This window comes from Vombatus ursinus, unplaced genomic scaffold (genome assembly GCF_900497805.2).
Source record: "Vombatus ursinus unplaced genomic scaffold, bare-nosed wombat genome assembly UNPS02011572.1, whole genome shotgun sequence".
Taxonomy (NCBI): Eukaryota; Metazoa; Chordata; class Mammalia; order Diprotodontia; family Vombatidae; genus Vombatus; species Vombatus ursinus.
In genome coordinates, this window is record NW_020951350.1 from 5072822 (window position 1) to 5100504 (window position 27683).

General features: G+C 44.7%; 1 protein-coding gene across 2 annotated transcripts; it reads right to left on the reverse strand.

Moving 5' to 3' along the window:
- Nucleotides 1–7286: 7286 nt before the first annotated feature.
- On the reverse strand, nt 7287–26277 carry HBEGF (heparin binding EGF like growth factor). Of its 2 annotated transcripts, XM_027856500.1 has the most exons (8): nt 26189–26277; nt 25806–25880; nt 22645–23058; nt 21815–21991; nt 18322–18499; nt 11763–11918; nt 10248–10341; nt 7287–8708 (listed from the first exon to the last, which is right to left on the reverse strand). In XM_027856500.1, exons 3-7 carry the CDS (start codon nt 22685–22687, stop codon nt 10269–10271), a joined length of 627 nt encoding a protein of 208 aa, XP_027712301.1. In that variant the 5' UTR covers nt 22688–23058; nt 25806–25880; nt 26189–26277; the 3' UTR covers nt 7287–8708; nt 10248–10268. The 2 variants fall into 2 exon arrangements, with proteins under 2 accessions (XP_027712301.1, XP_027712302.1); XM_027856501.1 differs by lacking the exon at nt 25806–25880 and having other exon boundaries at nt 26189–26251.
- Between the last annotated feature and the right edge of the window lie 1406 nt (nt 26278–27683).

Below are 27683 nucleotides of genomic sequence, written 5' to 3' on the forward strand. Positions count from 1 at the left end.
CAAGCGCGGCCTGGGAAAGATCATGAGGCCCACTCACCATGGAAACCAGACTGCCCAGGAAAAAGGTCACATAGTTGATGTTGCTGTCATCTGGGCACCTTAAATGCAACACTGTTCTCATTTTCATGTGGACAAAAGTCCACCAGAGGAGGCCTCTAATGAGGCAGCTGCCCCATACTTGCCCTTCTCCAAGAAGTCCTATTGCCACTGCTGTTCCAGAGATTCTGTTTTCAACCAAGCGGGTTCTCTGGTTTCACCATTTCCAAAGATCTCATCTTATAGCAAGCAGCCCAGGGTCATAAGAGAATATATTCTGTACTCTGAGCAGTGAATTTGTCTGGGATTGCTATAGTGCTATATGTCCATGAGGAGACAGATGGCAAACAAGATAGCAGAAACAAAATAGGCAGTATGAGATGGGTTAATAGCAATTGTTACCCACCTTTTTGGACCAAACCTGTAATTCCATACATACAGGGGCCGATACTAGAATACCACTATCAGAAATAAACGGAATACCAATATTGGAAACTCAGTTCACTGATGCAGATCAGCCACTCACAAAGAGGTATAGCAGAGAAAACACTGGATTTGGAGTTAGAGGACTTGGGTTCAAATCTAAGTTCTGTCACTTTCGAACCCCAATGTGTGACCTTGTGCAAGTTAATTATCCTCTGTAGACCTCAGTTTCCTCATCTGTAAAATGAGAGGGTTAGATTAGATGACCTCTGAGATTCATTCTAGTATTAAATCTTTGATCCTATTGTGATGATGGCAGCTAGGTGGCGCAGTGGACAGAGTGCCAGGCCTGGAGACAAGAAGATTCCTTTTCCTGAGTTCAAATCTGGCCTCAGACACTTACTAGCTATGGAACCCTGGGCAAGTCACTTATAACCCTCTTTGCCTCAGTTTCCTCATCTGTAAAACAAGCTGGAGAAGGAAATGGCAAACCACTCCAGCATCTTTGCCAAGAACACCCCAAATGGGGTTACAAAGAATTGTAGACTGCTGAAAAACGACTGAATGACATATGATGATGGGACTGGCCTATGAAGGTCACACCATAGGTCTTTACTGCTTTGTAAGGATGCTATTAATATACCTCTACCTTAGTCATCCAACCATCTTTGCTGGCAAAGGAAAAGAAAAAACTTTCTCAGATGCTTTTTCTTTTCTTGTGTGCATTCTTGTAATTTGTCTCTAAACTATTTTTCCAAACTGATTGATTATTACTCACATACAATATTCCAGATCAAGTAGCCATATATAACATTCTATCTCCCACCTCCATTCATTTCTACAAGTTACTCCCCATGCCTGGAATATTGTCTTTTTCACTTCTTGGAATCCCCAGCTCTAGAACCACCTCCTGCAAGAAGTCTTTCCTGATTCCCCCAGTTGTTGGTTCTTTCCTCTCCCCTGTTTCTAAAATTATCTTGTATTTCTTTTCATGGATATTTCCTATATATTTGTCTGTATACATGTTCTTTCTCTCAGCAGAATATAAATTCCATGTGAGAAGATTGTTTTTGAACCCCTAGTACCTACTTGGAATAGTACCTGGCATATGGTAGGAAACTGAATTGTTTGCTTTCTTCCTTTCTTTCTCCTCACTCTCTCTATCTTTCTCTTCCCTCTTCTTTTTTATTTGCTTTTAAAGCTCTTTTGCTGTTTTCAATCAAATGTTAGTGGACATAGCAATTAAATCAGTGTCTTGCCTTTGTGAAAACAAAACAGTGACTTCTGCATTAAGCAAGGAAATTTGGGTTTGGAGAAAACTTGGAAAAGTGACTTAATTTCTCCAGTCTGTCTGGTTCCTACACCCATACCATCTGTCTTAAGGAAACCTCCCCCGCACCCACAAGGCTATGAACCAATCACTAGACTTTGAAAGGATACCCCTTCCTCAGGCTACTCTGTTGGTTACTGCAACACACTCGAAAAAAGAGAGTTAGTTACCGAGAACAGCATCAGGGGTTTCAATTCTCAACAGAACTAAAAGTTCCCTGCTGTCTGATCAACATAGTCTCCCTAAAAGAAGAAATCAAGAGAAAATTAGCAAATTATCTTTAAAATGCACACAGTAATTACATTAATGTGGTACTGGCTTTATAGTTTGGGATATAAATTCAAACTTCCTCCCCCTCTCTACTGACTGGGTGCCTCTGCTATGACCACAGGAACTGTTTTTGCCAAAAGAGACTCCAGGCCTTGACTTCATAACCTTTCTTTAGACAATGGCAGGTGGAACAGAATCTTTGGATTAGCAAGAGACTTGTCCTACAAAACTTCAAGTGAGGGCAGCAACTCTTTCATGCTGGAGTCACCAGAGGTAAAACTAGAAATCCCAGTATCTGGGGCAAATTCAGTTGGGGAGGGGAGCAGTGTTAGAAAACTTCAGAAGAAACAGTCTGACTGTATATAACCTCTCATTCCTCCCCCAACCACTGCCTTCCCCCCCTACCCAAGTGGACAGTGGCCCAGGCAAACTGTCACAGGGAGGAAGGAAACCCCTCCATGTTGGCACATGAGACAAAGCCCCAGCTGCCCTGATCTAGTTATAGTTTTGGGAGTCACCCAGCCAGGGATGGGATGAGGGAAAAATGTGAAGTCATTGAAGTTTATTCTTGCATATTTTTTTGCCATACTCTCCCACCCCCGGCAACCCCTCTAACTCTGCCTCCCAGGCACCCAATGACTTCATTCTATATTCTTGTTGACCAGACTATTCTGTGAATGAATGAATGAATGAATGAATGACAAAAGCACTTATCCAACTCTTGCTTTATTCCACATGTTGTGCTAAGTGCTGGGGATACAACTATAAAAGCAAGATGGTCTAACAAAGGAAAAGAACCACAGCGTGCTGGTAAACGTTTAACAATTAGCTCTATAGGGAAAAAAAAGAAATAAAAATATAAGTATAACACACTTTTATATTTAATCTCCATTGTTAACATTTTCTCCATCATTTTCTTAAGTTTAGACAATCAACAAAATAATAAATCAAACCCTAATTTGTAGCATTTGCTGATTTCCATGGTGCAAATGCTCACATTGAAAATTTAACAATGGTTTGAACTGGACAACCCTGGACAACACATCTAGGGAAGTAGTGACCAGGGAGGGATGTTTTACTTATGGAAGTCACAGGAATAGTGAATAGAGTAATAGGAAAGTTGACTGATATCCCCTTTCAGAAGAAATAATAGACAGCATTAGCTAGGGAATGAAAAAGTGAATTTGAAGATTCAAGCGGGTGGTAGTGATTTGACCTTGATCTTTTAAATACAAAAAGTCAGAGGGGATTCATAGCTGAGACAATTAAATAGGCAACCTTGCATATAAGAAGTCCAAGAAAGACTCTCTGAGTCCTAAAATCTCTCTCCCATAGACTTGAAATTATTCATAGAGTCATAGACTTAAGAGTTGGGAAGGGTCATGAGAGGATATCAAGTCCGATCATCATTTTCACGGATGAGGAGACTGAGGCCCAGAGAGGTTAAATGGTTTACTCAAGGTCACAAAAATGGTCAGTGGCAGAATTGGAATTTGATCCAAAGTCTTCTAATTGACCATTCTGACAGGTTCTCTCGTACCATTAGACTGAGAGTTGCTGGAGGGCAGGGCCTGTTGGCTTTTTGCCTTTCTTGGTATCCCCAAAAGCTTAGCACAGTGCCTGCCACATGTTAGACTCTAAATAAATACTAGCTGACTGACTGACTACACTATCTCACCTCCTCATTTTGTGAAGAGAATATGCCTGAGACACTATCAGTAGAGTTTCTTTCCTTGGGGTTAGCAAGTGTCCTATTTTAAAAGGCACAATTACTTCTGGGATGGTTAACATACTCAGTGCTTATCTTTATTCAGAGTGAATTAGTTTAATCAGATCTCTTCAGATCAGGTGGCAATGGGGAATTTTGATGGGGTTGAGAGGGACGGAAGGAAGGAAGAGGTATGGAGCTTTACTGAACAAGACAGGCCTGCTAATGGTGCCACAACCATTTTGGGATCTTTCTCCAGAGCCCATGTTGTCCTCATCGATGAATACTTCACATTGCCCATTGTATCTAGCCAGCCCCAAGCATGCTTTTCTTGCCATAGCATAGACCCATCCCCCAACACATACCCCCACCCACCCCATTTCCCTATTTGGAACTTGTTACGGTTCCGTCATGTCTGACTCTTCATGATCCTAATTTGGGGTTTTCTTGGCAAAGATACTAGAGTGGTTTGCTATTCCCTTCTCCAGCTCATTTGACAAATGAGGAAACTGAAGCAAACAGGATCAAGTGACTTGCCCAGGGTCACACAGATAGTAAGTATGTGAGGCCAAATTTGAACCCCGGTCTTCCTGACTACAAGCCTGATGCCCTATCTACTGAAATACCTAGCTGCTCTCTTTTGTCAGTAACACTTTTTTTCCTTGCACCAAACTTTCTTACGAATGTGCCATGCCCACTACTACCACCCCCATTAGATTGTAAACCTCTTGAGTATGAAGATTGTTACTTTCCATCTTTCAGTATGTGTCCTATGCTGAGCACATTATCTCTTTCACAAATCGAATTGAATCCACTTGAATCAACTGAGATTCAAGGCAGTATAGGAGGAGAAGGAAGGAAAGCTAGAATAAAAGACTTTTTTAGGGAAGAAAATGGTCAAAGGGGATGATTCAAAGACAACTGAAAAGAGACAGCTACCCACAGAAATAACCTATCACTTCTGGCAGGCCTCTCTTTGAGGAGTGAAACCCAGGATGACAACATTTCTTATTTGGGGTCTAGTCTCATGAAGTAACTCAAGGGTCATCGATCCCCCAGGGGCCACATATAATTACCCAGACATTGTGGAGAACTACTGGGGTTATGAGAAGAGAGCAGATACAGTGGAGGAAGCACAATACTAGCAGGAAACAGGGGTGTAAGGAAACTGAGTGGAACAGGAGAAAAAAAGCACAATACGAACAGCAGATGAGCTGGGGAGCCTTCGACCTACATTAGCTACCATCTGGGAAGCCAGCAAAGAGATGACCTATGTCCTGTTTGAAACTCCTCCTCCACTTCAGTCCTATGAATTTAAAAAGGAAAGGCCAGACCTCTCTGGCGTAAACTCGTGATTTCAGAAGGGGCCAGCTTTCTACCACAAGGGGATATGGCCCGCTCAGACCACCCCATGAGCTTTACCATAGAGGGGATGCGGCTCCTCTCACTCTTACTACCAGGGCAGTCTGTGCACCATAGGTATGAGCCAGAATCCAGCAAGTTCTGATGAAATAATCTGACTTGTGTAACTACATAACTCTGCCAGCATAGCGTTTAGGGGGTCACTACATTTTCAAGTATAACCCCAAAACATGTAAACTTTACTTTCAAAAAAACCAGAGATGTGCCTGAGTCTCTATGGCTACACCACAGAACCAAAGGCAGCAATGGAGTAGTTGACAGTGCCAGCCTCGGAGTCGGCAGCCCTGGGTTCCAGTTTTACCTCTGAAACTTCTTAGCTACGTGATCATGGAGAAATCACTTAGGTGCTCAGGACCCCCTAGGCAACTCCGTAAGACAGGAGTTATATGCCTGTCTGCATGGGCGGAAGGAATTTCCTAACTGGGAGTTCTCCACACCAATTAAATCATTGGTCTGAAACAGTAGAAATCACATTTCCAGAGCTTATTCATCTGGTGAAGTCACAGCCCTAAATATACCATCACTGTCATGGGGAAAAGTCCCTTGATGGAATTCACTGAAATAACAATTTAAAATTTAAAAATGAAAATTTAAAATCCTGTAAGTTACTCGAAAGACACCACTTCTTTGACATGGTGATATGCCCCTTTTCACTGAAAGTGATCACTTCCACCTCAAATGTTCTTAGAGCATTTGTTCTAGGTCTTCCTTTTGTCAGTAACACTTTTTCCCTTGTACCATACCTACCCTTCCTCCCTTTCCCTCCCTTCTTCTTCCTCCTCCCCCACACTGGCATCTTCCAAGGTTCAGTGGTTGCCCTCTGCTCTCCTCTCTATACTCATTTCCTCAGAGAATTCATCTCTTCTTTTGGCTTCAACTGCCAAGTTATTTCTATAAGGAAGACAAAATAGATCTTATTATCTGTTAACTAGGCCCCAATCCTTTATTTCTAGCTACATACTGGACATTTCCATTTGAATGTCCTGCCCATCACTTCTAAGTCAACATGTCTAAAACTAAACTCATCGTTTTTTCCAGCAGACTATTTCTCCTCAATTTCTCCATTTCTGCTTAATAGTAACAACATCCTCCCAGTCTCACAGACGTAATCTTAGAATCATTACTCTGTATAGCCAATCAGTAATCATTTCCTATTGATTCATCCTTTATAGTGTCTCTCAGTTCATCCCTTTCATTCCACTCCCACCCTTAACCACCCTAATAACAAGGCCTCCACCCCTCAGGCCTAGATTACTGCAATAACTTCCCAATTGGTCTCCATAAATCTACTCTGTCCCTCCTCAGGTTAATTCATCCTTTGTACCACTACCAGATTAATCTTGCTATAACACTGCTTTTGATTACGTTACTATTTGATTTAGAAAGCACAATGCCTCCCCATTGCTTATCCAGTTAATCTCAGAATCTTCACCAGAGCATACAATGTTCTCCATACTTCAGCCCCAATCAGCCTCATCTTAAGACAAACCCTCTTCTTCAGTCCGATTGCCATTACTGTATCCTACACCTGAAAAGTTCCTTCTTCCCTCCATGCTTTTGCCCAAGCTGCTTCTCCTTCCATCATCAGCTTCCCATCACCACCACCTAGAAGGTCCACCCTAGCTCTTTTTTTTTTTTGGCTAGGCAATGAAGTTAAGTGACTTGCCCAGGGTCACACAGCTAGTAAGTGTGATGTGTCTGAGGCTGGATTTGAACTCAGGCCCTCCTGAATCCGGGGCCGGTACTGTATCCACTGTGCCACCTAGCTGCCCCCACAGCTCTTGTTAATGGAAGTTTCAAGCCTTCCAGACTTCCTCCTTCATCAAGCCGCCCCACAATCTTTGTTTCTCAGTAAACTCAAAGCTGAGATTTGAACCCGGGGCCAGTGTTCTTTCCATTGCTATTGTTCTCTAGTTTTGTCCTGCTTTTTCTTTTTGCCCCGTGTAGCATTTTCCTGGTTAAAAGGTAATTAGTTTCAAGACAGGACCTGTCTTACCACTGTGCATAGCTATGTATTTACTCCTTCCCTGCTACCATAGGACAAGGAGCCTTCTTCAACTCCAGCCCCAAAGCCCACTCAACAAACAAAACACAGTGTTGTTGAATAAAGGTTATTTTTATTTGTGTTGTAGAGTGTAAATATGAACCAGATTTGGAAGTATAGAATGTAACAGTTCAGTAGAGTTGCTAGAAACCATTTGAGTCAACAATGGCAGAAATTTTTTGTTCTTGTTTTTGAATTTTGGTAAGCTTAAACAACATCTGCTTTAAACAACAGACCTATCAACTAACTTTTCCGTTAGTCTTCCACTCCACTTTGTGGCTGCCTAATTCTCTCTTTGCCCCTTCTTTTTGTTAACCCATTCAGCACCTAGTCCGTAGGGCCGCACCTCTGGATATATGGAGTAGCACCAGGTGAATTGTTGGAATAATAGAAATGTATTGACACAGGAAGTGATTTCCCACTCTCTTCGTCCCACGGGGCAAGCACTGAGTTGTGCTAATCAGGCCGGCCCGTGAGCCTGTGCCTTCATGAGATTTCAGAGGGAGAAAACAAGAGCAAGGCTGAAGTCTGTTACATTGCAACATCAGCACATCCAGTATTTGAAACAAATAGCAATATAAAAAGCAGTAGGCAAAACTGCCATCCAACTCATAGAGTGGATTGAGCATTTTTAGAGTCCCGAGATATAGATCCTGACAGTGCAGAATTCTGTCCCCTCTGTGGCATCTTGCCCATGTAATATCATCAGAAATGTTCACAGACAATAATACGTTATTATCACAGACAAGTTATACAGCTGTCTAAGAACAAGCACAGATATAGAAGGTTTTCCTTTCATCCAGATGGTGGGGTATGAAATTGCTGCTGAAGTAACAGTCTAGGCACTTGAAATATTATTGTTAGATTGTTAAAAACTAAATAAATTAACATATATAGAATAAAATAAATACATAATTTAAAAAGCTTTTTTTTTTACAAACAAAAATATCTGTTAAATTATTTTTCTATGTAGGCAAAGTCCCAAAGTTCAGTGTTCTGGGCCTTGTAATCTTTCACAGTTAGCTCATCAGACATACAGCTGGAGAGTCCAAAAAGCAGATTTCTCAGTGATTACTGGAGTACTTGGCTTTTCAGTCTTGTTTTTCCTTCATTCTAAAGCCCACAAATCTCTCCTTCTTCTTCAGTCAAAGACTTTTAGAGCATATGGAATTTTACTGGCATTTTAAATCCAAAAGATTAAATGCATAAACAAACTTCTGTTTGGGGGGAGGTGGAGGGAAGAACATCGTCTCTTTCTTTAGCCTTTTTTCCTTTCCAGATTCCCTTTGACATAATCTACTTGGCACTTGGAGGCTCTGGCATTTTGAGGAAACAGTTGTAGAGGCCCAATTGATACATCAGGTTGGGACTAAGGAGTTTTCATCTTCATGGACAATGGAAAAATGCCTCCAGTTGGCAAAGTTTGCAGCTGTGCTTTTGGGTCTTCTCAAGAGGTAGCACATCCCAGCTGATACCTGCAGCCCAACAAAAAGGATTAAGTTTCTAATGTTTCTTGGGTCCAGTATTATAATCTATTGTTTTTTTGCTGTTGTTTCATTGAGGGGGGGAAGGGATAGCTACACCAAATTTTCTATTATTGAGAGTGATGAGAGTAAGAAATGGGGTTTCAAATGTCAAAATAAAAAAGAAAGCTGAGGTCTATAGGTCATAGTATTCCTATTGCTGCATCTCTACCAAATTTCACCCTGAACTACTCCAAAGCACCTGCTCTTCTATAATGATAGATCAGTTCTATTCTGGGAAGTAATCCCATTTGGTAAAAATAGCCCTGATTAGTGCTCAAAATCACAGCTTTGATACTTACTAGCTACATGACGTTAGGTAAGTCTCTATAAGCCTCAGTTTTCTAATCTACAAAATGGGAATAATGCTTGTCCTATAGGATTATTGTGCAGGTAAAATGAGATAGTATATTTCTAAAAGTCCTTTGGAACTTCAAAGTGCCATTCAAATGTGAACAACTATTAGGAGAGACTGTGGTAGAGTGGAAAGAACCGGAGCCTAGGGTTCAGAGGACCTAGGTTTGAATTCCAACTCTGCCATTTAGTACATAGTAAGTTCTTAATAAATGGCCTACCTCCCAGTCCATATCTACCTGTGTGACCTTGGACAAGTCACTTAACCTGGCTCCATGCCTCTGTTTCTTTAACTGTAAAATGAGGCGGTTGGCCTAGATGGCTTCTAAGGTCCCTTCCTTCCAGTCCTAAGTCTATGACCTATTTTTTTTTAAAGGCAATTGGGGTCAAGTGACTTACCCAGGGTCACACAGCTAATAAGTGTCAAGTGTCTGGTCTGAGACCAGATTTGAACACAGGTCCTCCTGACTTCAGGGCCGGTGCCCTATGCACTGCACCACCTAGCTGCCCCTTATGACCTATTTCTGCACAGCAACTCTGCTACTCTATAGTTTACTTCCAAAAGGAAAGTTCCAGCTAGAGTGGGGAAGGGAAACAAGTAGGGAAGACAGATGTCAGAAAAGAGAAAAGGAACAGGAGTCAAATGAGAGGAATTAGAGAAAGGCCATAATTGAGGTTGGGAGCATTTTCCAGAGGCAAATGGAACATGAAGCAGCCAAAGTTAGAGAAGAAAGATCATTTCTGCCAGCTAGTAGACAGGCAAGACAGACATGCAGAAGACTTGAAACCTTCTAGAGCAGGAATCCCTAACCTGGAGTCTGCAGGAATTCACAGATAGATGTCAAGGGGCGGGGTGGGGGGGGCAGTCTCTGAACTTGGAAGGGAAATCAATTGAATCTTTATTTCTACTAAGCATTTCTTTCAAGTATGAATTTTTTAAACAGAACATGATTCTAAGATTGGGTCCATAATCTTCACCTGACTGCCAAAGAAGTCCAGGACATTAAAAAAGGTTAAGAACCTCTGTCCTAGAGCACCCAGAGATCTGAGAGCCAGCAGTTGTCTTAAAAAACACAAAAACAGCTAGATCATAAGTGGGCCTAATCCTGCTCCTAGGACATATGCCAGGATTATTACCGTAAACACTCAGGATTTCCATCAGTGGGCAGCAGGAACCCCCAGCTTCATTTTCTCTTCACTTTCTACATCATAAACTCCTCTCTTATGGTACCTAAGGAAGGAAAACAAACTTCATGAGCAATTACCCCTGGCACAGCAATCATCAGTCTCTAGGATGAAAAAAAGACGTGGGTCCTTCTTATCTCATTAGATTTCTTCCCAATGTTTTCATTCCCCTGGAGAGAGAGAAACTGAGGCTCAAAAATAGAAATAACTTCACCTAGAAACTGCATCGGATACTTCTTCAAGACAGTAGACTATTAATCAGAATCTGCTATTACTCTCTGCCGCTCAGAAAAGCATAAACATTCACAGGTTATCCAAAGGGCCACCAGTCAAAGACCTGACTTGACTTTTGAGGGAAGCTGGCTTTGACTAAATGCCTTTAACCAATGCCTTGACTATTCAGCAACAGTTCTGACATCAGCAAAATAAGGTCAAAACTTGGGAGGAAAGGGAGATAGGGAGAAGAGTGGATGGAATTTGCAAGGAAATGAAAATGGGTTGATAGGGTACATAAGGACAGAGGAAAATCCCTGGAGGAGATGGGTAGGTTCTAATCCAGAAGGTTTTGCCTTGGGTGCCAATGAGTTCATCTCACCCCAGGAGAAAAGAGGTTCAGATAACTTATAAAAGCAACAGAACAATAAACTAGGAACCCAGACTAGCTTATCAGTAGGGGGTGGGGAGGAGGGCTCAGATCAGCTAGGGTTTCTACCTACCCTCACCCCTTCAACACCACTCCTGGCTACACTTGCAGATGTTCATGGTAGGAGGGAGAGAGAAGACGGAGGAGAAGTACCCCCAAATGACCCACTTCCTACAACCTTCCAATGTCTCTCCGTGCCTTCCCATCCCTAGAGAGACTGTAAAGGATGTTTAACTGAGGGAAGAGAGGACACAAGGGAAATATGACAGTTATCTTCAAGTGTGGGAGAGAACCTAGATTTGTTTTGTTCAGCCCCAAAGGGCAGAGCCACACACAAGCAATGGAAGCTTCAGAGGCAAATTTAAGCTTTCTAAAACTAGAATGAGCTGCCTCTGGAAGCAAAGAGATTCCCCTTACTGGAAGGGCTAGGCGAGGGAGAGAATGAGCACTTATATAGTACCTATAATGTGCCAGATATTGCAGTAGGCACTTTTTACAAATGTTGTCTCTTTTGATCTTCACAACAACCCTAGAAGGCAGGTGCTATTATTAACCCCATTTTACAGATGAGGAAACTGAGGCAAAGAGATTAAGTAATTTGCCCAGGGTCATACAGCCAGATTTGAACTCAAGTCTTCCTAACTCCAGACCCAGGCCCACTATACCACCTAGCTGCAGAGGGCCTGGATGACCACTTACTGTGTTGTGTCCAGGATTCTTCTGGGTTTGTAACTTTCACTAGATGGCCAATGAGGCCATCTAGGGTGAGACCAAAGAGGGCCATCTAGGGTGCCACAAGTAGAATGCCACTGAAGACATCTTACCTGAACATGAGCAGCCCTGCAATGATGAGGAGACAGACTGAAGAGAGCACTACTGATACCACCGCCAAAATTGTTGTATGGTCATATCCATATAAGGGGTTTTCCACGGGGAGACTCAGTCCATGGCACCGTTCTCCGTGGTATCCTGTTTGGCAGCTGGAGGAAGAAGAGGACAAAAATTTGGCCTGGTTAGGTTCTTGGTCCTACTGCTTGAGTTTGGTTCTCTCTCCTTTTTGGTGCCCAGTGGGGGAGAGCTGGGTTCTGGAGACCAAAGTCTGAATGCCCCCAAGCTCTAGGATTCTCATCAACGACTCGGGTAATCACTGATAAATACATGCACTGGGACCATTAATTTTTCACATAGTCCAAGCCATTCAGACTTCTCTGGCTTTTTCTTTGGAAAAGCAACACAGCTTAGATAGGATCATAAAGCCAGAACTAGAAGGGAAGGGAGAGAAGGGAATCAGCATTTATATAGAACCTACTATGTGCCAGGTACTGGGTTAAGTGCCTTACAAATATTATCTCATGGGATCCTCACAACAATCACGCAAGGTTGGTGCTATGCTATTCCCATTTTACAACTGAGGAAACTGAGGCAGATAGCAGTTAAATGGCTTGTCCAGGGTCACCCAGCTAATAAGTGTCTGAGATCTCATTTGAACTCGGGTCTTCTCAACTCCAGGCCCAGTGCTCTATCTTTCTAGCTGCCTTCTTCCAGCTAGAAGAGACCATAGGGACCATATAGTTCAATCCCACCATTTTATAGATGAAAGAGTGTCTTACTCAAGGTCATAAGTGTCAAAGGTGGGATTTGAACCAAGGTATTCTAACTCTAGAGACAGGATTCCTTCCACTGTATCATACAGCCTTCATTTCAAGATTAATATTCAGAGACTTGTGTTTGAATCCCAGTGCAACTGCTATTTACCACTTGTGTGAATACCTCATCTGTAAAATGATGCAGTTAGGCTACACAAAGGGCCCTTCTAGTTCTAAATTTTATGGTCCTATGGACAACACTTCTGTTCCCGAGTTTAGAAGTATTTGGTGCTTCCTGGTCTCCATTTGCAGATTTCGTTGCCTGTCTTCAAGCCCCTGTCCTTATCAAGGATTGCTTCTTCAGAGCCAGGTAAGATTTGTAGAAGAAAAGACTCTGAGATGAGAAGTTTTGTACTCTGTCCCAGAGGCTGTTGGCTTTTCCCTCTAGCACCTGGTTTCCATTTACTGGGCAGTGTGAGGACAGAGATCCCTAGGTTTGTGAGAGATTAAGGTTCAGGAACACAGGGCTGACTGCTCCTTGGGCCCTCACAAGCTCTCTGTCCCCTGGCCAGTGTGTCTGCTGAGGTGGGTGTGTCTAGGCTGATGTGGGGAGCATGTGGATAGCTGACATCCTAAGCCAGATCCACAGAGCCGCCAGTGACAGGAAATGCCGACTATGTCAGAGTCCTGAGGCTGGCCCTAGACTTCTGCCTTCAAGGGGCAATGGAGGGTGGAGGAAGCAGCTCCCAAGAACCCCCAGGCCTGGCTGCAGATGTAGGAATTAGTAACAAAGGTTCTGCATCCCTGTGGCCAGAGGAATTCTGCCTGTGACCCAGCCAGGATTATAAGGATTCCTAGCTGTGTGATTAAGCTGTCCTGGGAGAGATGGGTTCTGGGTTTTTCTGGGGCTCGGTCTGACTTCTGTTAGTGATCCTCTTAACTGCAATTATCATGTAAATATGGAAGAGGGGGTGTTGTGACAGGTATCTGGGAGTGGCTGACCTCCTCCATGACTCTACATGGCTTCTTTCCCTCCAAGATATTGGTAGTGTCCAGTGAGGCCTGAGTTTGTGTTCTGAGGTGGTTTTTTACCTGTTCTATATCATGAATTCTGAAGTGAGAGAGCTCATCTCCCAAGATGATGGAAATCTCAGAGTTGCAAAAGGTTTCAGATGCCTGAATAGGAAATCACTTCAACAAAGCCCCTGACAAGTAGTCATTGGCCTTCTTTGTGAAGACCTCCTGTTCTGAGGAACTCACTACCCCCTGAGACAGTTTATTCCTATACAGATTGCTCTGAGCTTTAGGAAATTCCCTAAGTCTGCCCCCTCTGCAACTTCCGCTCATTACTTCTTGTTTGGTTGGCTTTGGCCCTGAAAAGAAAACTAGTCCACTCCCTCTTTTATGCAACAGCCCTTTAAATACTGAAAGCGATTATCCCATCCCTCCTGTAGGGAGTAATTAACCTTGCCTGATTTATCTGAACCCCACCTGTCTACCCTGCATCAGGCCCCTCCATACCCTCACCCAGAAATAAACTCAACCCTCTCCTCAGCTCATCTATACTTTCAACTTCCAACCCCTCCCCTTCCTCCTCCCCCACCACTCCCCAAGACTATTAATAGGTTTATTACTTTGCCAGAAGCAGTTTTGTTTGAGTTCTCCCAGTTTCCCCTTAGTATAGACTTGAGCCAAAGTGTTTCAGGCCTAGATGAAGACTTGGCCTTCAGCCTAGGGACATAAGGAAACAGAGCACCCTGCCTGGTTTCAAACATCAGATCATCTCCTGTGGCCAAATAGTCCTACAGAACAAAACAAACAGACCAAGATAACATTTTCCTTCCCTAGCCTGATCACACAGAAATGATAGAAACATCACCTAGTTCACCTGGACCAATGAAAATGAGACAAGAGGCACAAAGCTCATGCTAGATCTTCTTCCCCTCCTTTTTGAAAGCAAGTGCTAACCCTAAGTTCAATCAAATCCTAATTCCAATCAAATGAGGTAATATTTGTAAACTACATAGTAGGTACTATATAAATGCACATTTCTGGAACATAGTAGGCACTATATAAATGCATATTCCCTTCCACTCTCTCTCCTTCCCCATCACTTGAATGTCTCAGGTTGGAGGTTGGGCAGGGAGTTGAAACCAGCAGACAGAACTTGGGCTGCTAGATAACCCTAGTAGGCAGAGCCACAAGGACTGTGACAGGGTTTCTTTTCCTGCGCTGGCTGATTTTCTAGATCTAGACAGGGCTCCTACAACACTTGCTGACAACTGCTCTCTGGGAAGAAGGCCATTTCCTACTCATGTGCTGCAGAGATAGGGATTGCTCTCCTCTGCTCAGGGATTTCTCCAGGGTGGCATGAGGAAAAGTCACAAAGGTGACCACTCGTCACAGACATCTCTTCTGAGGCTGTTGTGAGGAAGCTTGGTTTCTGCCTCCCAGAACAGCTAGAGACACAGTCTGGTATCATACAGACAAGGTCCTCTCCCTCTCCTGTGTAAGAACTCTTGGATGCCTAAGGGATCCATCTCCCAATCAGAAAGTACCCAGCTATAGGGTTTTCAGGCTGAGGACTTCCTGGGAAAAGGGACAACAGGGTAGCTGACCATGCACACATCCAGCCTGCGTGTGTTTATGAAGTGGAGGTCAATGAGAGGGTGGGATAAGCATGGCATAAATTTCTGCCCTATTCCCCTTCTGGTGCCCTCTTGCCAACCTCCACAAAGCAGACTGGTGCTGTCTCCCATCATGAGAGAGAGAGACACTGGGCAGTGTTCCAGGGATTTATTCTCCCAGAAAAAAGTATGAGCAATGCAGGTTGCTCTCTGGTCCTTGGCACACGACCCCTTGTGTCCTGTGGGCAGTCTGATCTTGGTCTCTTGTGGCTTTCCACTATTGCCCTGTTCTGAAGGGCTCTCTTCCTGTGGGAGGAAAATGAGCTCTCTGGACTTCCCAGTCCTTCACCTAACCCTCTCAGGTAGCTTACTCAGACGATAGAAATAAAAATCTGCATCAGAGCCATGAGATTCAGTTACATAATCCTTCTCTGCCCCCATCCTGAGTCAAAAGGATAATAATGTAAACACCCTAATATACCCACTCTCCCTCCTTTATAGACACCTCCCCACCCGACTCCTGGCTCCCACATTGGAGGGAGATGAGCATATCTCCAAACATGTGGGTCCATTCTAAGCATCTGGGGGTGGGATCAAGTGTCCTACTCAGAGCCAGCCACTCAAACTCTGCACATTCCTCCTGTGCTGTGTCCCATTTCGGAGCTCATCTTACAGTAGAGGCAAGAGCCACTCAGGGTCTCAGAGATGCATCTTGCACCATCTCTCAGAGCATAAATCCAGGTCCTGTCAGGTACTACCACTACCAGGAAATTGGCAGAAAGAGGCCATCAAAACCAGGTTGAGCCATAGAGGGAGTCAGGTAAAGGCCAAGAGTCAGTCAGATACCTCCTATAGCACCAGTACCTACATGATAATTGTATTAAAGGATCACAAACAAAAGTCAGACTGAGCTCCAGAATAATCCAGAACCCATCTCTCCCAGGACTGTTAGGAATCCTCACCATCCTAGCTGGGATCACAAACTTTCTCAGGCTATGGGGATGAAAAAAGTCTTTGCTACTAATTCCTATGTGTCTAGTCATGTCTGTGGGTTCTTGGGAACTGTTACCTCCACCCTCCATTGCCCCTTGAAGGAAGAAGTCTAGGGCCAGCCTCAGGACTCTGACATACTCGGCATTTCCTGTCACTGGCGGCTCTGTGGATCTGGCTTAGGGTGTCAGCTATCCACATGCTCCCCACATCAACTGAGACATACCCTTCCCAGCAGCCGCACTGGCCAAGGGACAAAGGGCTTCTAAGGGCCCAAGGAGCAGTCAGCCATGTGTTCCTGGATACTGATCTCCCACCAGCCTAGGGCCCTCTGTTCCCAAATCATGTGCTAAGTAAATCAGAACAAGGAGCCAGAGGGAAAAGCCAATAACCCCTTGGGCAGTGTGCAAATTTTCTGTCTTCAGCTATCAAATCTTGCCTCCTCTCTCCTCCAAATCTCAGCTGTCTTGATAGGTAGGAGAGGAGAAAATGAGGGGTAAGACAATGATGTCAGATGAGGGGATTGTGGGAACAAAGACCCCCAGAAAAACCTGGAATTGTCAAATACTTCTGACCTAATGCTGCAGGTTACTTGCAGTGACCAGTCTGGGGTTGTGGGTGGAGTGAGAGTAAGGCAACCGGTCTGAGCCTCCAGCAGCAGAGCTGAGGGCCTGATATCCAGCCGGCCAAAGCATCAGACCAGTTTAGCTTGGGGAGAGGCACAGTCAAATTCCTGGCTGGAGGCCAATTTTTGTGCCCTCAGTGTTACTGCCTCCACCCTGGGAAATAATGCCAAATTTTGTTTTGTTTTGTTTAAAGATTCAAAACCTCACTCTGGTCTCCAGGTTTAAATTAGGTGAGAAAACAAGTATTTCCCTGGCTATTCCTGAGCCCCACAAATACTACACTGCTAGTAAAGACCTAGAAGGCATCTTAAAGGAAGTGTTCACAGCTACAACCAAGGAACTACTAACTGCAAAAGAAAGGCAGAGACCTAGAGTTTGTCTTGCTAGCTGCAAGGCATAGGAAATGTGCTGGCTTTAAAAAGCAAGTAGAATCACAGCAATGAGAGGTGGATGAACACCCTCTGTGGGGTTAGCAGGCAGATCACTCCCTGTAGCATTCTCTTGGCCTTGTTTTAAAGTCTTTCATGAAATGTGGCTTCTTCCAGTTCTTCCCCTGGCTCTCTGTGCTTGCCTCTGGGACACTAGAGACATTATTCTTGGGGGAGTATAAAGCAGTGTGATCCATCTCTGTGCTAGGCCTCCCTCAGCCCCATATTCCATCTCTGAACCCAAACCCCAGATTACCCCTTGAGACCGGCACAAGGAAGAATTCAAATGTTGCATGACTTAAGATGAGGTATCCTTAGAATTAGTTTTCTTTTTCCTATTAATCCCGTACACAGGAAATACTTTCCTACCCCATGTATTCCCAAAGACAAATGTTCCCTTGCCTTCCCAGTGGCTGCACCAAGTTCCTCTCTTTTCCTTTAACTCCCATCCTCAGTCTGAAGGAGAGGGCTCTATCCATCCCTGCAGAGTGTCCAGCCACCTAGGATTGTTGATTTAGATCTGAAAAGGACTTTCATGGTTATCTAGTCCAACTCCATCTTACAGGTGAAGACACTGAGGCCCAAAGAAGTAAAATGATTTGCCCAAAGTCTTACAGATAGTAAATGGCAAAGCCAGATTTTGAATCCTGGTCCTCTGATTTCAAATCTTTCATCTCTGTACCCAAGTACACTTACACCCATACATCTAAGTAGTATAGACATATATGTACTCTCAAAGACATATATATGAGGGCTAGGAAGTGAGGTGGGGCAGCATCTTCACATATTCCTTCTGGAGGAAAAGCGCTAGAACCTTTTCTATTCTGAAAGGAGTAAAGGGAGAAGAGGGGAAAGGGTTGTCCTGGAAAGGACAGCCAGATTTCAAGTGCCAGTTTCTTAAGCTAGACAGCTCATTTCTGGGGAAGAATGAAGCATCCAAAAAAACACAAGAATGTCACAAAAGCCTACGGTTCAGGAAATTGCATCCAAATAGGGGGCCCTTCCGTTGACTAAAAATACTCCCCTCCTCCCCATTTCCGTTCTGTGAGAAATTATGAATTCGAGGAACAGCACAGAGGAGAAACATGGATGACATGTTTCCCAAGAGTCTGGGGTTAACACTCACACGCACGATGGCATTCGAAGTTCTTTCAAATATTTGCATGATCCGTGGATGCAATAGTCCTTGTACTTCCGCAAACAGGGGTCTCTCTTCCGCCCCATTCCTTTGCCTTTTCTTTTCTTCTGCCCATTTTCTTCCTTGCTTGGAGTGACCAGAGCTTGTGGTTTGGAGGAGAATGCAACTAGAAGGACAAAAGAAAGGGACTCCTGTCAGGTGTCTGGTTCTCCAAAAGAAAGAACATTGGAAACATCTGAAAGAAATCCCTTCTCCCACCCAGGTTCCTAGACCCTTGGTTCATGGTTATTCTCTAAGAGTATCAGAAAAATTGATCTTAGTTTTTTGGGGCAAAAACTAAAGAGGAAATAGAGACAAGGAGACAGAAGCAAGGCATTTCACAAACCCTTGCAGGGGAAATCACACTTGAAGCATGCAGGCTTCCATCCGGTGATTCCATCCAACAGATTGGGCAACTCTGCCAACCTTGTTCTCCCCCACCCCCATCCCTAAGGAACTCAGAATTGCAATTGATTCTATTTTGTCCTATATTAGCCTCATTTCCCGAAGTGAATACGATGACCTACTTCCAGGGGAACAGCGTCAGAGAAGGAAGCTGCTTTTTCCTGGGAGGGCACTTGAGGAAGAGAATGAGGAGCTTTTTAAAAATAAATGGCCACTGTCTTCAAATTGCTCAGCCTCAGATGATAATCAGCTCTCCAGTACCATGAGTAGGCCTGTTTCCTCAGTGAGGGTGCACCAGCTTATATTGGTGCTAAAAAGCAAAGAAAGGACTTGGGCATTGTGGTCAAAGTCAGTAGACTAGCTGTCTAGATCAGACAACATAATGTAGGGTGTCCCAAAAGTCTTAGTGTAGTTCTAAGCTTCTAATGGCTTAAAAACACACTAAGTCTTTTGGGATACCCTGTATTTGCTCTTCTCTATCCCTTCCCTTCCAATCCCTTCTGCAGTTCATTAGCAAGGCTCAAAAGGTCATTCTCATTCCTCCTTAAATGCTCCTATTTATAGCTCTCTCAGGCCTAGGAGGAAAAAATATATACAAGGGGTAGAGAGATGGAAAATAGAGGAAATGACCAGAAGAGGCTGGGGGTGTTTTTAAGGTTGGAACAGTAGCAAAAGAAGTAGTGAGGAAAATCAGCCCTGCTCCATGCTTCCAGCTAGGGCTGGCAAGACATTCCCCTTCGATTAGGGCAGGAGTCTGACCTACATCCTTCATCCACTCCCAGGGTCTGGAAAGAGTGATCTGCTGCATGTGTCTCCCACCACACACATCTGCCACACACATGTTAAGTGGAAGAGTCAGTTCCACTAACTCTGGTCATAGAGGGGCTTAGGGTGGGGAAGGCAAAAGTCAAAGAGTTCCCAGAAAGGAGGAGTCCCAGCACAAAAACCAAAATTGAGAGCTGAGAAATGGAGATGGGTAGTGGTAGCAGCAGAGAGAAGAAACTACAGCTAATACCAAGCCCCAGGTCCTACATTTCCTCTGTCCCCTATTCTCTGCTTCCCTCTAGAGCAAGAATTCTTAACCTTTTGTGTGTGTGTGTGGCATAGACGCCTTGGGCAGTCTGATGAAGCCTATGAACTCCTCAGAAGGTTTTTAAGTGCATAAAATAAATACATAAGATTAAAAAGGAAACCAATTATTTTGAAGTTCAGCTATCAAAACATATGTTTTTAAAGTAGGTTCCCAGATTCCACATTAAGAACTCCTGATCTAGAGCCCAGTGAGAGACGGAGGGGCAATTCCTGCAAACGGAATAAAAATGGCCATTGGTGTGTAGAGAGACAGGCCAAAGAAAATCAAGCATAGAGGGAGAAAGTGACAAGGTGACAGAGTCCCTGCCCCAGGGGAGAGAGAAACGGTGACTCAAGCCTACGGAGGTATGAGGAGCAGCCTGTGTGGGTGGAGAGTGAGTCACAGCCCCAGCCCTACCCTAGTGGGGGCTACACCAGGAGAGCTCCACCTCCCCCTGTGTGAGGGGAGAGAGAAACTCTAGAGGAAGGGTGGGAGCACAGGCCAGGATACTGCAGCCTGACTCGGTTTATCCAAGAGATAGAGAAAACAAATTAAAGCAAGGCTCCCTGAGGCAGCATCACAAGGTAGAGGGAAGGAAGCCATAGACTGCTGATCTGCCAGGCCTTCTGGTTGCTGCTATACTCCAGGTTACTATTTTCCTAACCAAACAGATTACGAAGTGATTATGACAAGCCACACCCTGCCCCCTCCCCTTTCCCTAGGAATCCAGCACCGCTCCACCTACAAGAATTACAGTTGTGAAAGAGGGGGGCGGCAGTAATATAATGTCCTGGCTTCTGGACTCTGCACCAGGCACTAGCTATTAAAGATCAGCATCTAGGGCAGGGGTTCTGAACACTTTTTGTGTAAAAATACGTAAAATAGGATATATCAGATTTCAAAGGAGACCAATTATATAGAAATATGGTTGTCAAAGCATTTTTAAAAACAAGTTCACAGACCACAGGTTAAGAATTCCTGCCTCATCTAAGGGGAACAGGGCCATACTAGACCTAACCCTTGTCCCAGAAGGAAGGGTCCCAGACCACGGATACTCTGGGAAAGTGGAGTTGGGATGTCTGGACACCAACCCTGGCCTGCAGAGTTAATTTTAATTTGACCCTTCGGGCCTTGTGGTCAGGACGGACATATGGTATATCTCACGGAGCCCCAAGGTGTCCAGAGACCACAAAAGCTGCAAGAAATAGTCCTAGACACACAATTGATATTTTTAAGCTGCCTTCACCCTTGCCTCCTGGGAGCATTCAATTCAACAAACATTTATCAATGGCCTGCTATGTGCAAGGGACCATGTTAGACACTGGAATTACAAAAATGAAAAATGACTATTCTGGCCCTTGGGGAGCTTACAGAAAACACTGACGCTCACCTTCTATTTTTCTCTAGGGTCCTGACTTCCCCATGGGGGTGGGTGTCAAATGTTCTGCCTAGAACTCTCCATCATGCCCACGAGTTAGAAAAGTAACTTGAGGAGAACCTAACCAAAGGACTAACCCAACCACAAAGTCTCATCAGAAAGGAAAAAATCACTGACCTGTCCAGTCTCCAAGTAAACTGACTAATTCAGCTGTCCTCAGCTGCAAAAGGAGGTTGTAACTGGACTGACTCAAATATAAGAAGAAGAAAGAGACAGGTCCAGGAAGTGCCCTCTCACTCCTATGGATGGTACAGGACAGCTATTAGAAATTTCCCATGAAGCAGGACATTCAGGGCCTCTGCTCACCACCTATTAAGCACTCATCATTCTGCTATGCTAAGGCTGATAAATGTCTCTAGTCTCCTATTCTCTCCCCAGCCATTGAATAGGGAACCATTTAAGGATCTAGGCTCTCCTTAGACTGTCTGGACTTCAACCCAGATCAGATTCGCTCAGAAATTCCCATTGAGATGCATTTAACTTTGTGTTGGCTGCCTTGGTCAGACGCTTGGGGTTGACACACTTACCTCTAACAAGGTCACGTTCAGTGTCCTGTAGGTCAAGGACTTCTGTTTTGCTAACATGTGAATGAAGCAGCTGGTTCAAATATCCAGTAGATGAGTCAGGGTTCTCTGTCCCCCTGTTCTCTGATAGCTGGCTCTGAGCTCGCTCTAGGCTCTCTCCACTCACCACTGCAGAGAACACTGCAAGCCAGGGAAGGAAAGGCAGGGGAAAGAGAGAGCAGTCACTCATCTACCCCAGTGGAATCCAACCCATCTCGGACAAGTACAGCCTCCTTACACATGTACCCAATTCCTACCAGAAGGTGTGCCAAGAGATCATGGAAAAGGATATGACGGGACCATGTGTCCCAGGGAGAGAATGAATGAAAGGACAAGGCTTGTAGTCACAGGGATCACTTTAGACTCAGATTCTCTATCCCCCAGGACTGCTCTATCTCACCCTGTTTCCTGTGCATCCTTGGCCCCACCATCATCTCTTCAGTAGAAAGAGCACTGGCTCTCGAATCCCAGGATCTAGGCTCTAATCTTGCCTTTGACACTTACCTGTGTAACTTTGGACAAATCATTTAACCTCTCTGGGCCTTACATTTCTCATAAGCAAAAATGAGGGGTTGAGCTAGATGACTTCTGGGGTCCTTTCCATCTCTAAATCTCTGATCCTCATCACCCTTCCATGTCCTCGCCCCTATTCGTGTCCTCTGGCCACTCCCATACCTTCTCCTTTTGCCTCCTCTACTCCCCACCCCCTATTCTGTCCCCTTATCCTAGATCTGCATCCTGGATAAACTGGACAATCCAAGCAGCACCCCCCACCCCCACCCCAGCCCCCTCACCTGCAGCCAGAAGCAGCTTAAGGATAAACAATGACAGCTTCATGTTCCCGAGAACAGAGAAGACCAGGGGCCAATAATCCACTGATTATAGCACCGCGAGGGTGCGGGGATCCGGCGGAAGAGGAGAAGAGTAAGGGGTGCTCGCTCACTGGGCCAGGGTCTGAGCTACTGCTGTTGGCAGAGGCAGTGGCAGCTCTGCCTGCGTCCTCCTTCACGCCAATCGCTCCTCTGTCTGTCAGTGTGTCTGTCTGTCAGAGGATTTTGTCCCTCTCAGTCCCAGAGCCTGCCTGCCTTTATCAGGAGCAGCAGCAGAAGCAACAGTAACAGCAGCAGCAGTGGCAACAGCAGCAGCAGCAGCAGTGGCAGCAGCAGCAACGTCAAGCAGGCTTGGTTCCTTCCAGCAGTCTGAGCCGCCTGGAGTCAGAGCCTGAACTAAGTCTCCGCCGCCCCGCCCCTCCCGTCCCCGCCTGCCCCGCCCCCTGCCCGGAGTAACTCTATACAAGGGAGGAGGGAGCCTGGCGGCCCGGGAGTGTGCAAGACTGCGAATCAATCTGGCGCCGACCCCCACCCCTCAGGAGAAATGCTGGGGAAATCGTTTTGGGGTACTGGCCAAAAAATAGGTCGCCTGAGTGGCCAGGGACGCTGACCAGCAGGCGGCAGAATCTAGTCCCCTTCCTTCACCATCTCCCTTTTCCATCTCTAGACTTAGAATCATAGACAGAGACTTAGAATGTTAAAGCTTGGAAAGGGACCTTAGAGACCGTCTGATCCACTAGCCGGTCTCTTTTTACGGATAAGGACACGGTCATCAGTCAATCAACAAGCATTTATAAAGCGTTTACCATGTCGAGACATTGTGCTGAGCACTAGAAACAGGTCCATCATTGGGAAGTGACTTGTTCAAGGTCATATAGACCATGCTGGTTAGTGCTGAATCTCCCCAATTCTCCCCTCCCAGCATCTCCTCCCCTCTTATTCCCCCACACGTCTCAGTTTTCTAGCCTAAATCTTGCCAAGGAAAGTCTCCCTCCCCTCAACAAGGCTAGCCGCTGACAGAGTTCTAAAAGCACAGTAGTCCCCCAACACACGTTTTGTTTTTTTTTTCCATGCCCCACCCTCCCGTTTTTCCTCGCCGCTCTAGCTTCCCAGATTATTGCATTCTGGATCTTTTCTCCAGCGCTGCCAATCCCTAGGAAATGCCCCCCCACACACACACAGCTGGCCTTGCTTTGATGTTTAACAAATATTGTTTAATTTTACAAGCATTTATTAAGTCTCTACTATTTGTGAATCATGGGCAGTTAGGGGGCAAGTGGATAGTGTGCTCAGCCTGGAGTCAGAAAGACTCATCTTCCCGAGTTCAAATCGGGCCTCAGATACTTACTACCTGTGTGACCCTGGGCAAGTCGCTTAACCCTGTTTGCCTCAGTTTTCTCACCTGTAAAATGAACTGAAGAAGAAAATGGCAAACCACTCCAGTATCTCTGCCAAGAAAACTCCAAATGGGGTCACTGCCACCAATTTGTGAACCACAATACCAGATGATGAGGATACAAAATTAAAATGAAGAGTTCACATAATGTGGGGGAGAGGGAAGGAGGAGGATGAGAGGTGGAAATGACATGGACACAAATAAATGCAAAATATCTATCAAATAAATACGAAGTGAGGAAGGGGGCATTGGCAGCTGGGAGAATCAGGAAAGGCCCCATGTAGCCTATAGTCCTTGAGGGAAGTATTGAAGAAAGTTTGGAATTACAAAAGTTGGAGGTGAGGATGGAGGGCATTCCAGGCACGAAGGACAGCTTATGCTAAGTGGCAGAGATAGGAGATAGAATGACATGTGTTTTTGCATTGCACAGACCACTTTTGCTGTGTCACCAAGGGGAATAATGTGAAATTGATATGGAAAGATAGGTTGGAATCAGTTTGTGAAGGTGTTAAATGCCAAACTGGGTTTGTATAGTAGACCCTTAATAAATGCTTGTTGATCAACTGATTTATCCTAATAGGAGTGACTTGCTATCTCTTTGGTAGCTGTAAGGAAGATGGATTCTAGATGCAGCTAGACCAGCTTCTGCAAAGGTTCAGGTGAGAAGCTCATCCATCCCATACCAAGAAGTTCCTGTGTCACCCCACCCAGATAACAAAACTGAACTTTTACAGGGGCAAACTGTGCCTCAAATTTGGAGAATTTCAGGTGACATATGGTCAAAGAGATGTTTTGGGGCCAGTCTTTCAGAGCCTTTGCCCTTGTGTATTCCCAGGTGAGTTGCTTAACCACTTTGCCTCAGTTTTCTCATTTGTGATATAGGTATGATAACATCTATCTTGCAGGGTTATTGTGAGCATCAAAGAGTGTATATTTAGAGATGGAAGATATGTTGGAGGTTCTAGTTCAATCTTTTTGTTTTACAGGTAAGGAAACTGAGGCAAACAGAGGTTAAGTGACTTGCCCAGGGTCACACAGGTAGTGAGTATCAGAGCCAGGATTTGAACTCAGGTTCTCTGATTTCAAAATCTAGGATGCTTTCCCCTGCATGAAATTCAAAGGAGATAAAAATAAGTCAGCTAGGTGGTGCAGCAGATACCGGGTTTGTAGTCAGAAAGACCTGCATTCCAATCTGGTCTTAGATACTTACTAGCTATGTGACCCTGGGCAAGTTACTTAACTTCTGCCTCAGTTTCTCATCTATAAAATAGGGATAACAATAGCACCTACCTCTTTAAATTGTTGTGAGGGTCAAATAAGATAATAATTGTAAAGTGCTTGGCACAGCATCCGGCACATAGCACAATATAAATGTAAGCTATTAGTAGTAATATATGCAAAGTGCTTTTTAAAGCCTACACAAATGTAAGATCTTGTTTTTGTCCTAAGTCACACAGCCAGTTACTGGTGGAACTGCAAGTAGAATACAGGACCCCTCCCAGGGATGTGCTAGTTTAGACTAGCTCCAGAAAGCTAATTGTTAAATTTTCAGTGTGAGCATTTACACTTCTGAAATCAGCAAATGCTACAAATCAGGGCTTGATTTGTTGTTTTGTTGATTGTCTAGACTTAAGAAGTGATAAAGAAAATGTTAATAATACAGACAAAACTTAAAAGCATGTTACAACACAATTTTTTTTTCCTGGAGAGCTGTTTGTTAAACACTTACCAACACATCCCTGACCCCAGATGCCTAGTTCAGTTTTCTCTTCTCTATTCTAGTCTTCCTTCCAACAAATGCTTGCTGAATTGGTAAAAAAATAAATAAATAAAATTAAAAGGCTTTTCTTTTTTTTTTAAACCTTTCTGACTCCTGACCCTTCCCCAACCCACAGGCCCTGGGGCTTAAATTTTTCAGTTATCAGAAATGTTACAAAGTGTTTTTCTTTGGTTGTCTGCCCTATTCCCCTGGGCTCAGGCTGGAATCCCCAGTTCTGAGTTAGTGTTCCCTTTTCCCTCTCTTCCCCATTCTTCCAGGCTCTCCCTTGCTGTGTGAGCTGGGGCTCTGGGTTCCTTGTGTGCTACCACCATGAGTCTGGAGAGGAATCTTACCTGTCATTTCTTTGACTCAACTCCAGCTCTGGAACAGCAGCTTCCTGGCGGTTAATCTCTCCAGCCTTTTGATGTTGCCAGACCAGGGCTAGGCCCTTTCCTTCCTTTCACCCTGGCACCACCTCCGATTGAGTTCCACATCCCAAAGTCACAGAGCCACCTGGAGGTCAGGATCCTCCCCTACAAGGGAGGATGAGAGGAAGCAATTCTGACCAATTGCCAAGTCACCCTCACCTAGATTCCGGTTCACACCCCAGGCACCTTGCCTCAGCTTGCCACTCCCTTCACAGGCTCAGGTCCCTTCCGCCTTCTCAGCCATACATCAGAGCTGGCAAGATTCGGCAACTCCAGACTTTCATCATACCTACCCTGCCCTACCCCAGGGCAACCTGTTCCTGTGTGTCTTTTCCTCCCTTTGCCCTCCCCTCCACCCCCAGCCGACCCTCAGGACAGCGTCCCTGTCTATGGCTGCACTAGGCCCTGTTGACTCTTAGGACCACCAGAAATATCAAAACTCAGGCCTGGAAGCCATAACTTTCTATTAGTCTCTTTGACAGATTAGGATATTTAGGTCTGAATGATTGACTTGCCCTAGGTTACACAATGAGTCAGACCAGGTAGATCGAAGACAGAAACTCTAGGGACCTGATTCCCAGCCCTGGGTTTGGTTCCCAAGGTCTCTTGGGAAAGGTCACTACCTCCCCATCTCTGAGCATCTTTGACTCACTAGGTGCCTGGCCGGTTCTAGTAACTAACCTCTTCGAATTTACTCACGCTATCTCTCATTGCCTGGAGTGCACTTCCTCCTTAGCACCACTTGTTAAAATCCTTTTTTTCCTTCAGTGCTCTGGTGTTACCTCCTTCATGAAGTCTTCTCTCATTCTACACCCCCCCCACTCCCATCCCTTCAGGTTAAAATGATCTTTCCTCAGAATTTCCTGGAATATCTTGTCTGAATCTCTCCTCTGAAATGAACTGAAATAGCTAAGACTCCTGTTCTGGGCAGAGGTGGAGTTCACATATAAGTGGGAGGGAGGAAGAACTGAAACTAGGGCTGTGTATATCTGGGGGTTTCTATTTCGTAGCTCAAGGACATCAAGAGAATTGAGTTGGTAAACTAACCAACAGGCCATCTTCATCCACTTGGTCCCTATATTAGTTGTGAGGCCCTTTTATGAGTGGTCATGAATTTCATTGGGGAAGTATTCTAGAACTCTGTGGATTGATGCAATCAGGTCAATTCCATCCCCAACAAGAGCAACTTCAGAATCTTCCCATCCATAGGAAATCCCTCTTCCCTTTGGCTATGCACAGGATGAAGGCAAACACTGGTGACCATGCATTTCCCTGTCTGATGGCTTATGACTCCTTTGACATTTATAGCCAGAAGATCCATAAATAAAATTTTTGCTGTGGCTGCAGCCAACCAGGAATTTTGTGCAACCTTAACATAGGCACAGGAGCCTTTAAGGCTGCATTTTGCCCTAACAACAAT

Excerpts from the sequence above, each read along its gene's own strand:
- HBEGF (XM_027856500.1), bottom strand. The coding sequence starts at position 22,687 with ATGAAGCTGTCATTGTTTATCCTTAAGCTGCTTCTGGCTGCAG. Across the intron at positions 21,992-22,644 it reads TAAGCTGCTTCTGGCTGCAG|TGTTCTCTGCAGTGGTGAGT; the intron begins GTGAGGGGGCTG and ends CCTGGCTTGCAG. Across the intron at positions 11,919-18,321 it reads CTTCGAATGCCATCGTGCGT|CTGCCAAACAGGATACCACG; the intron begins GTGAGTGTTAAC and ends TTCTTCCTCCAG.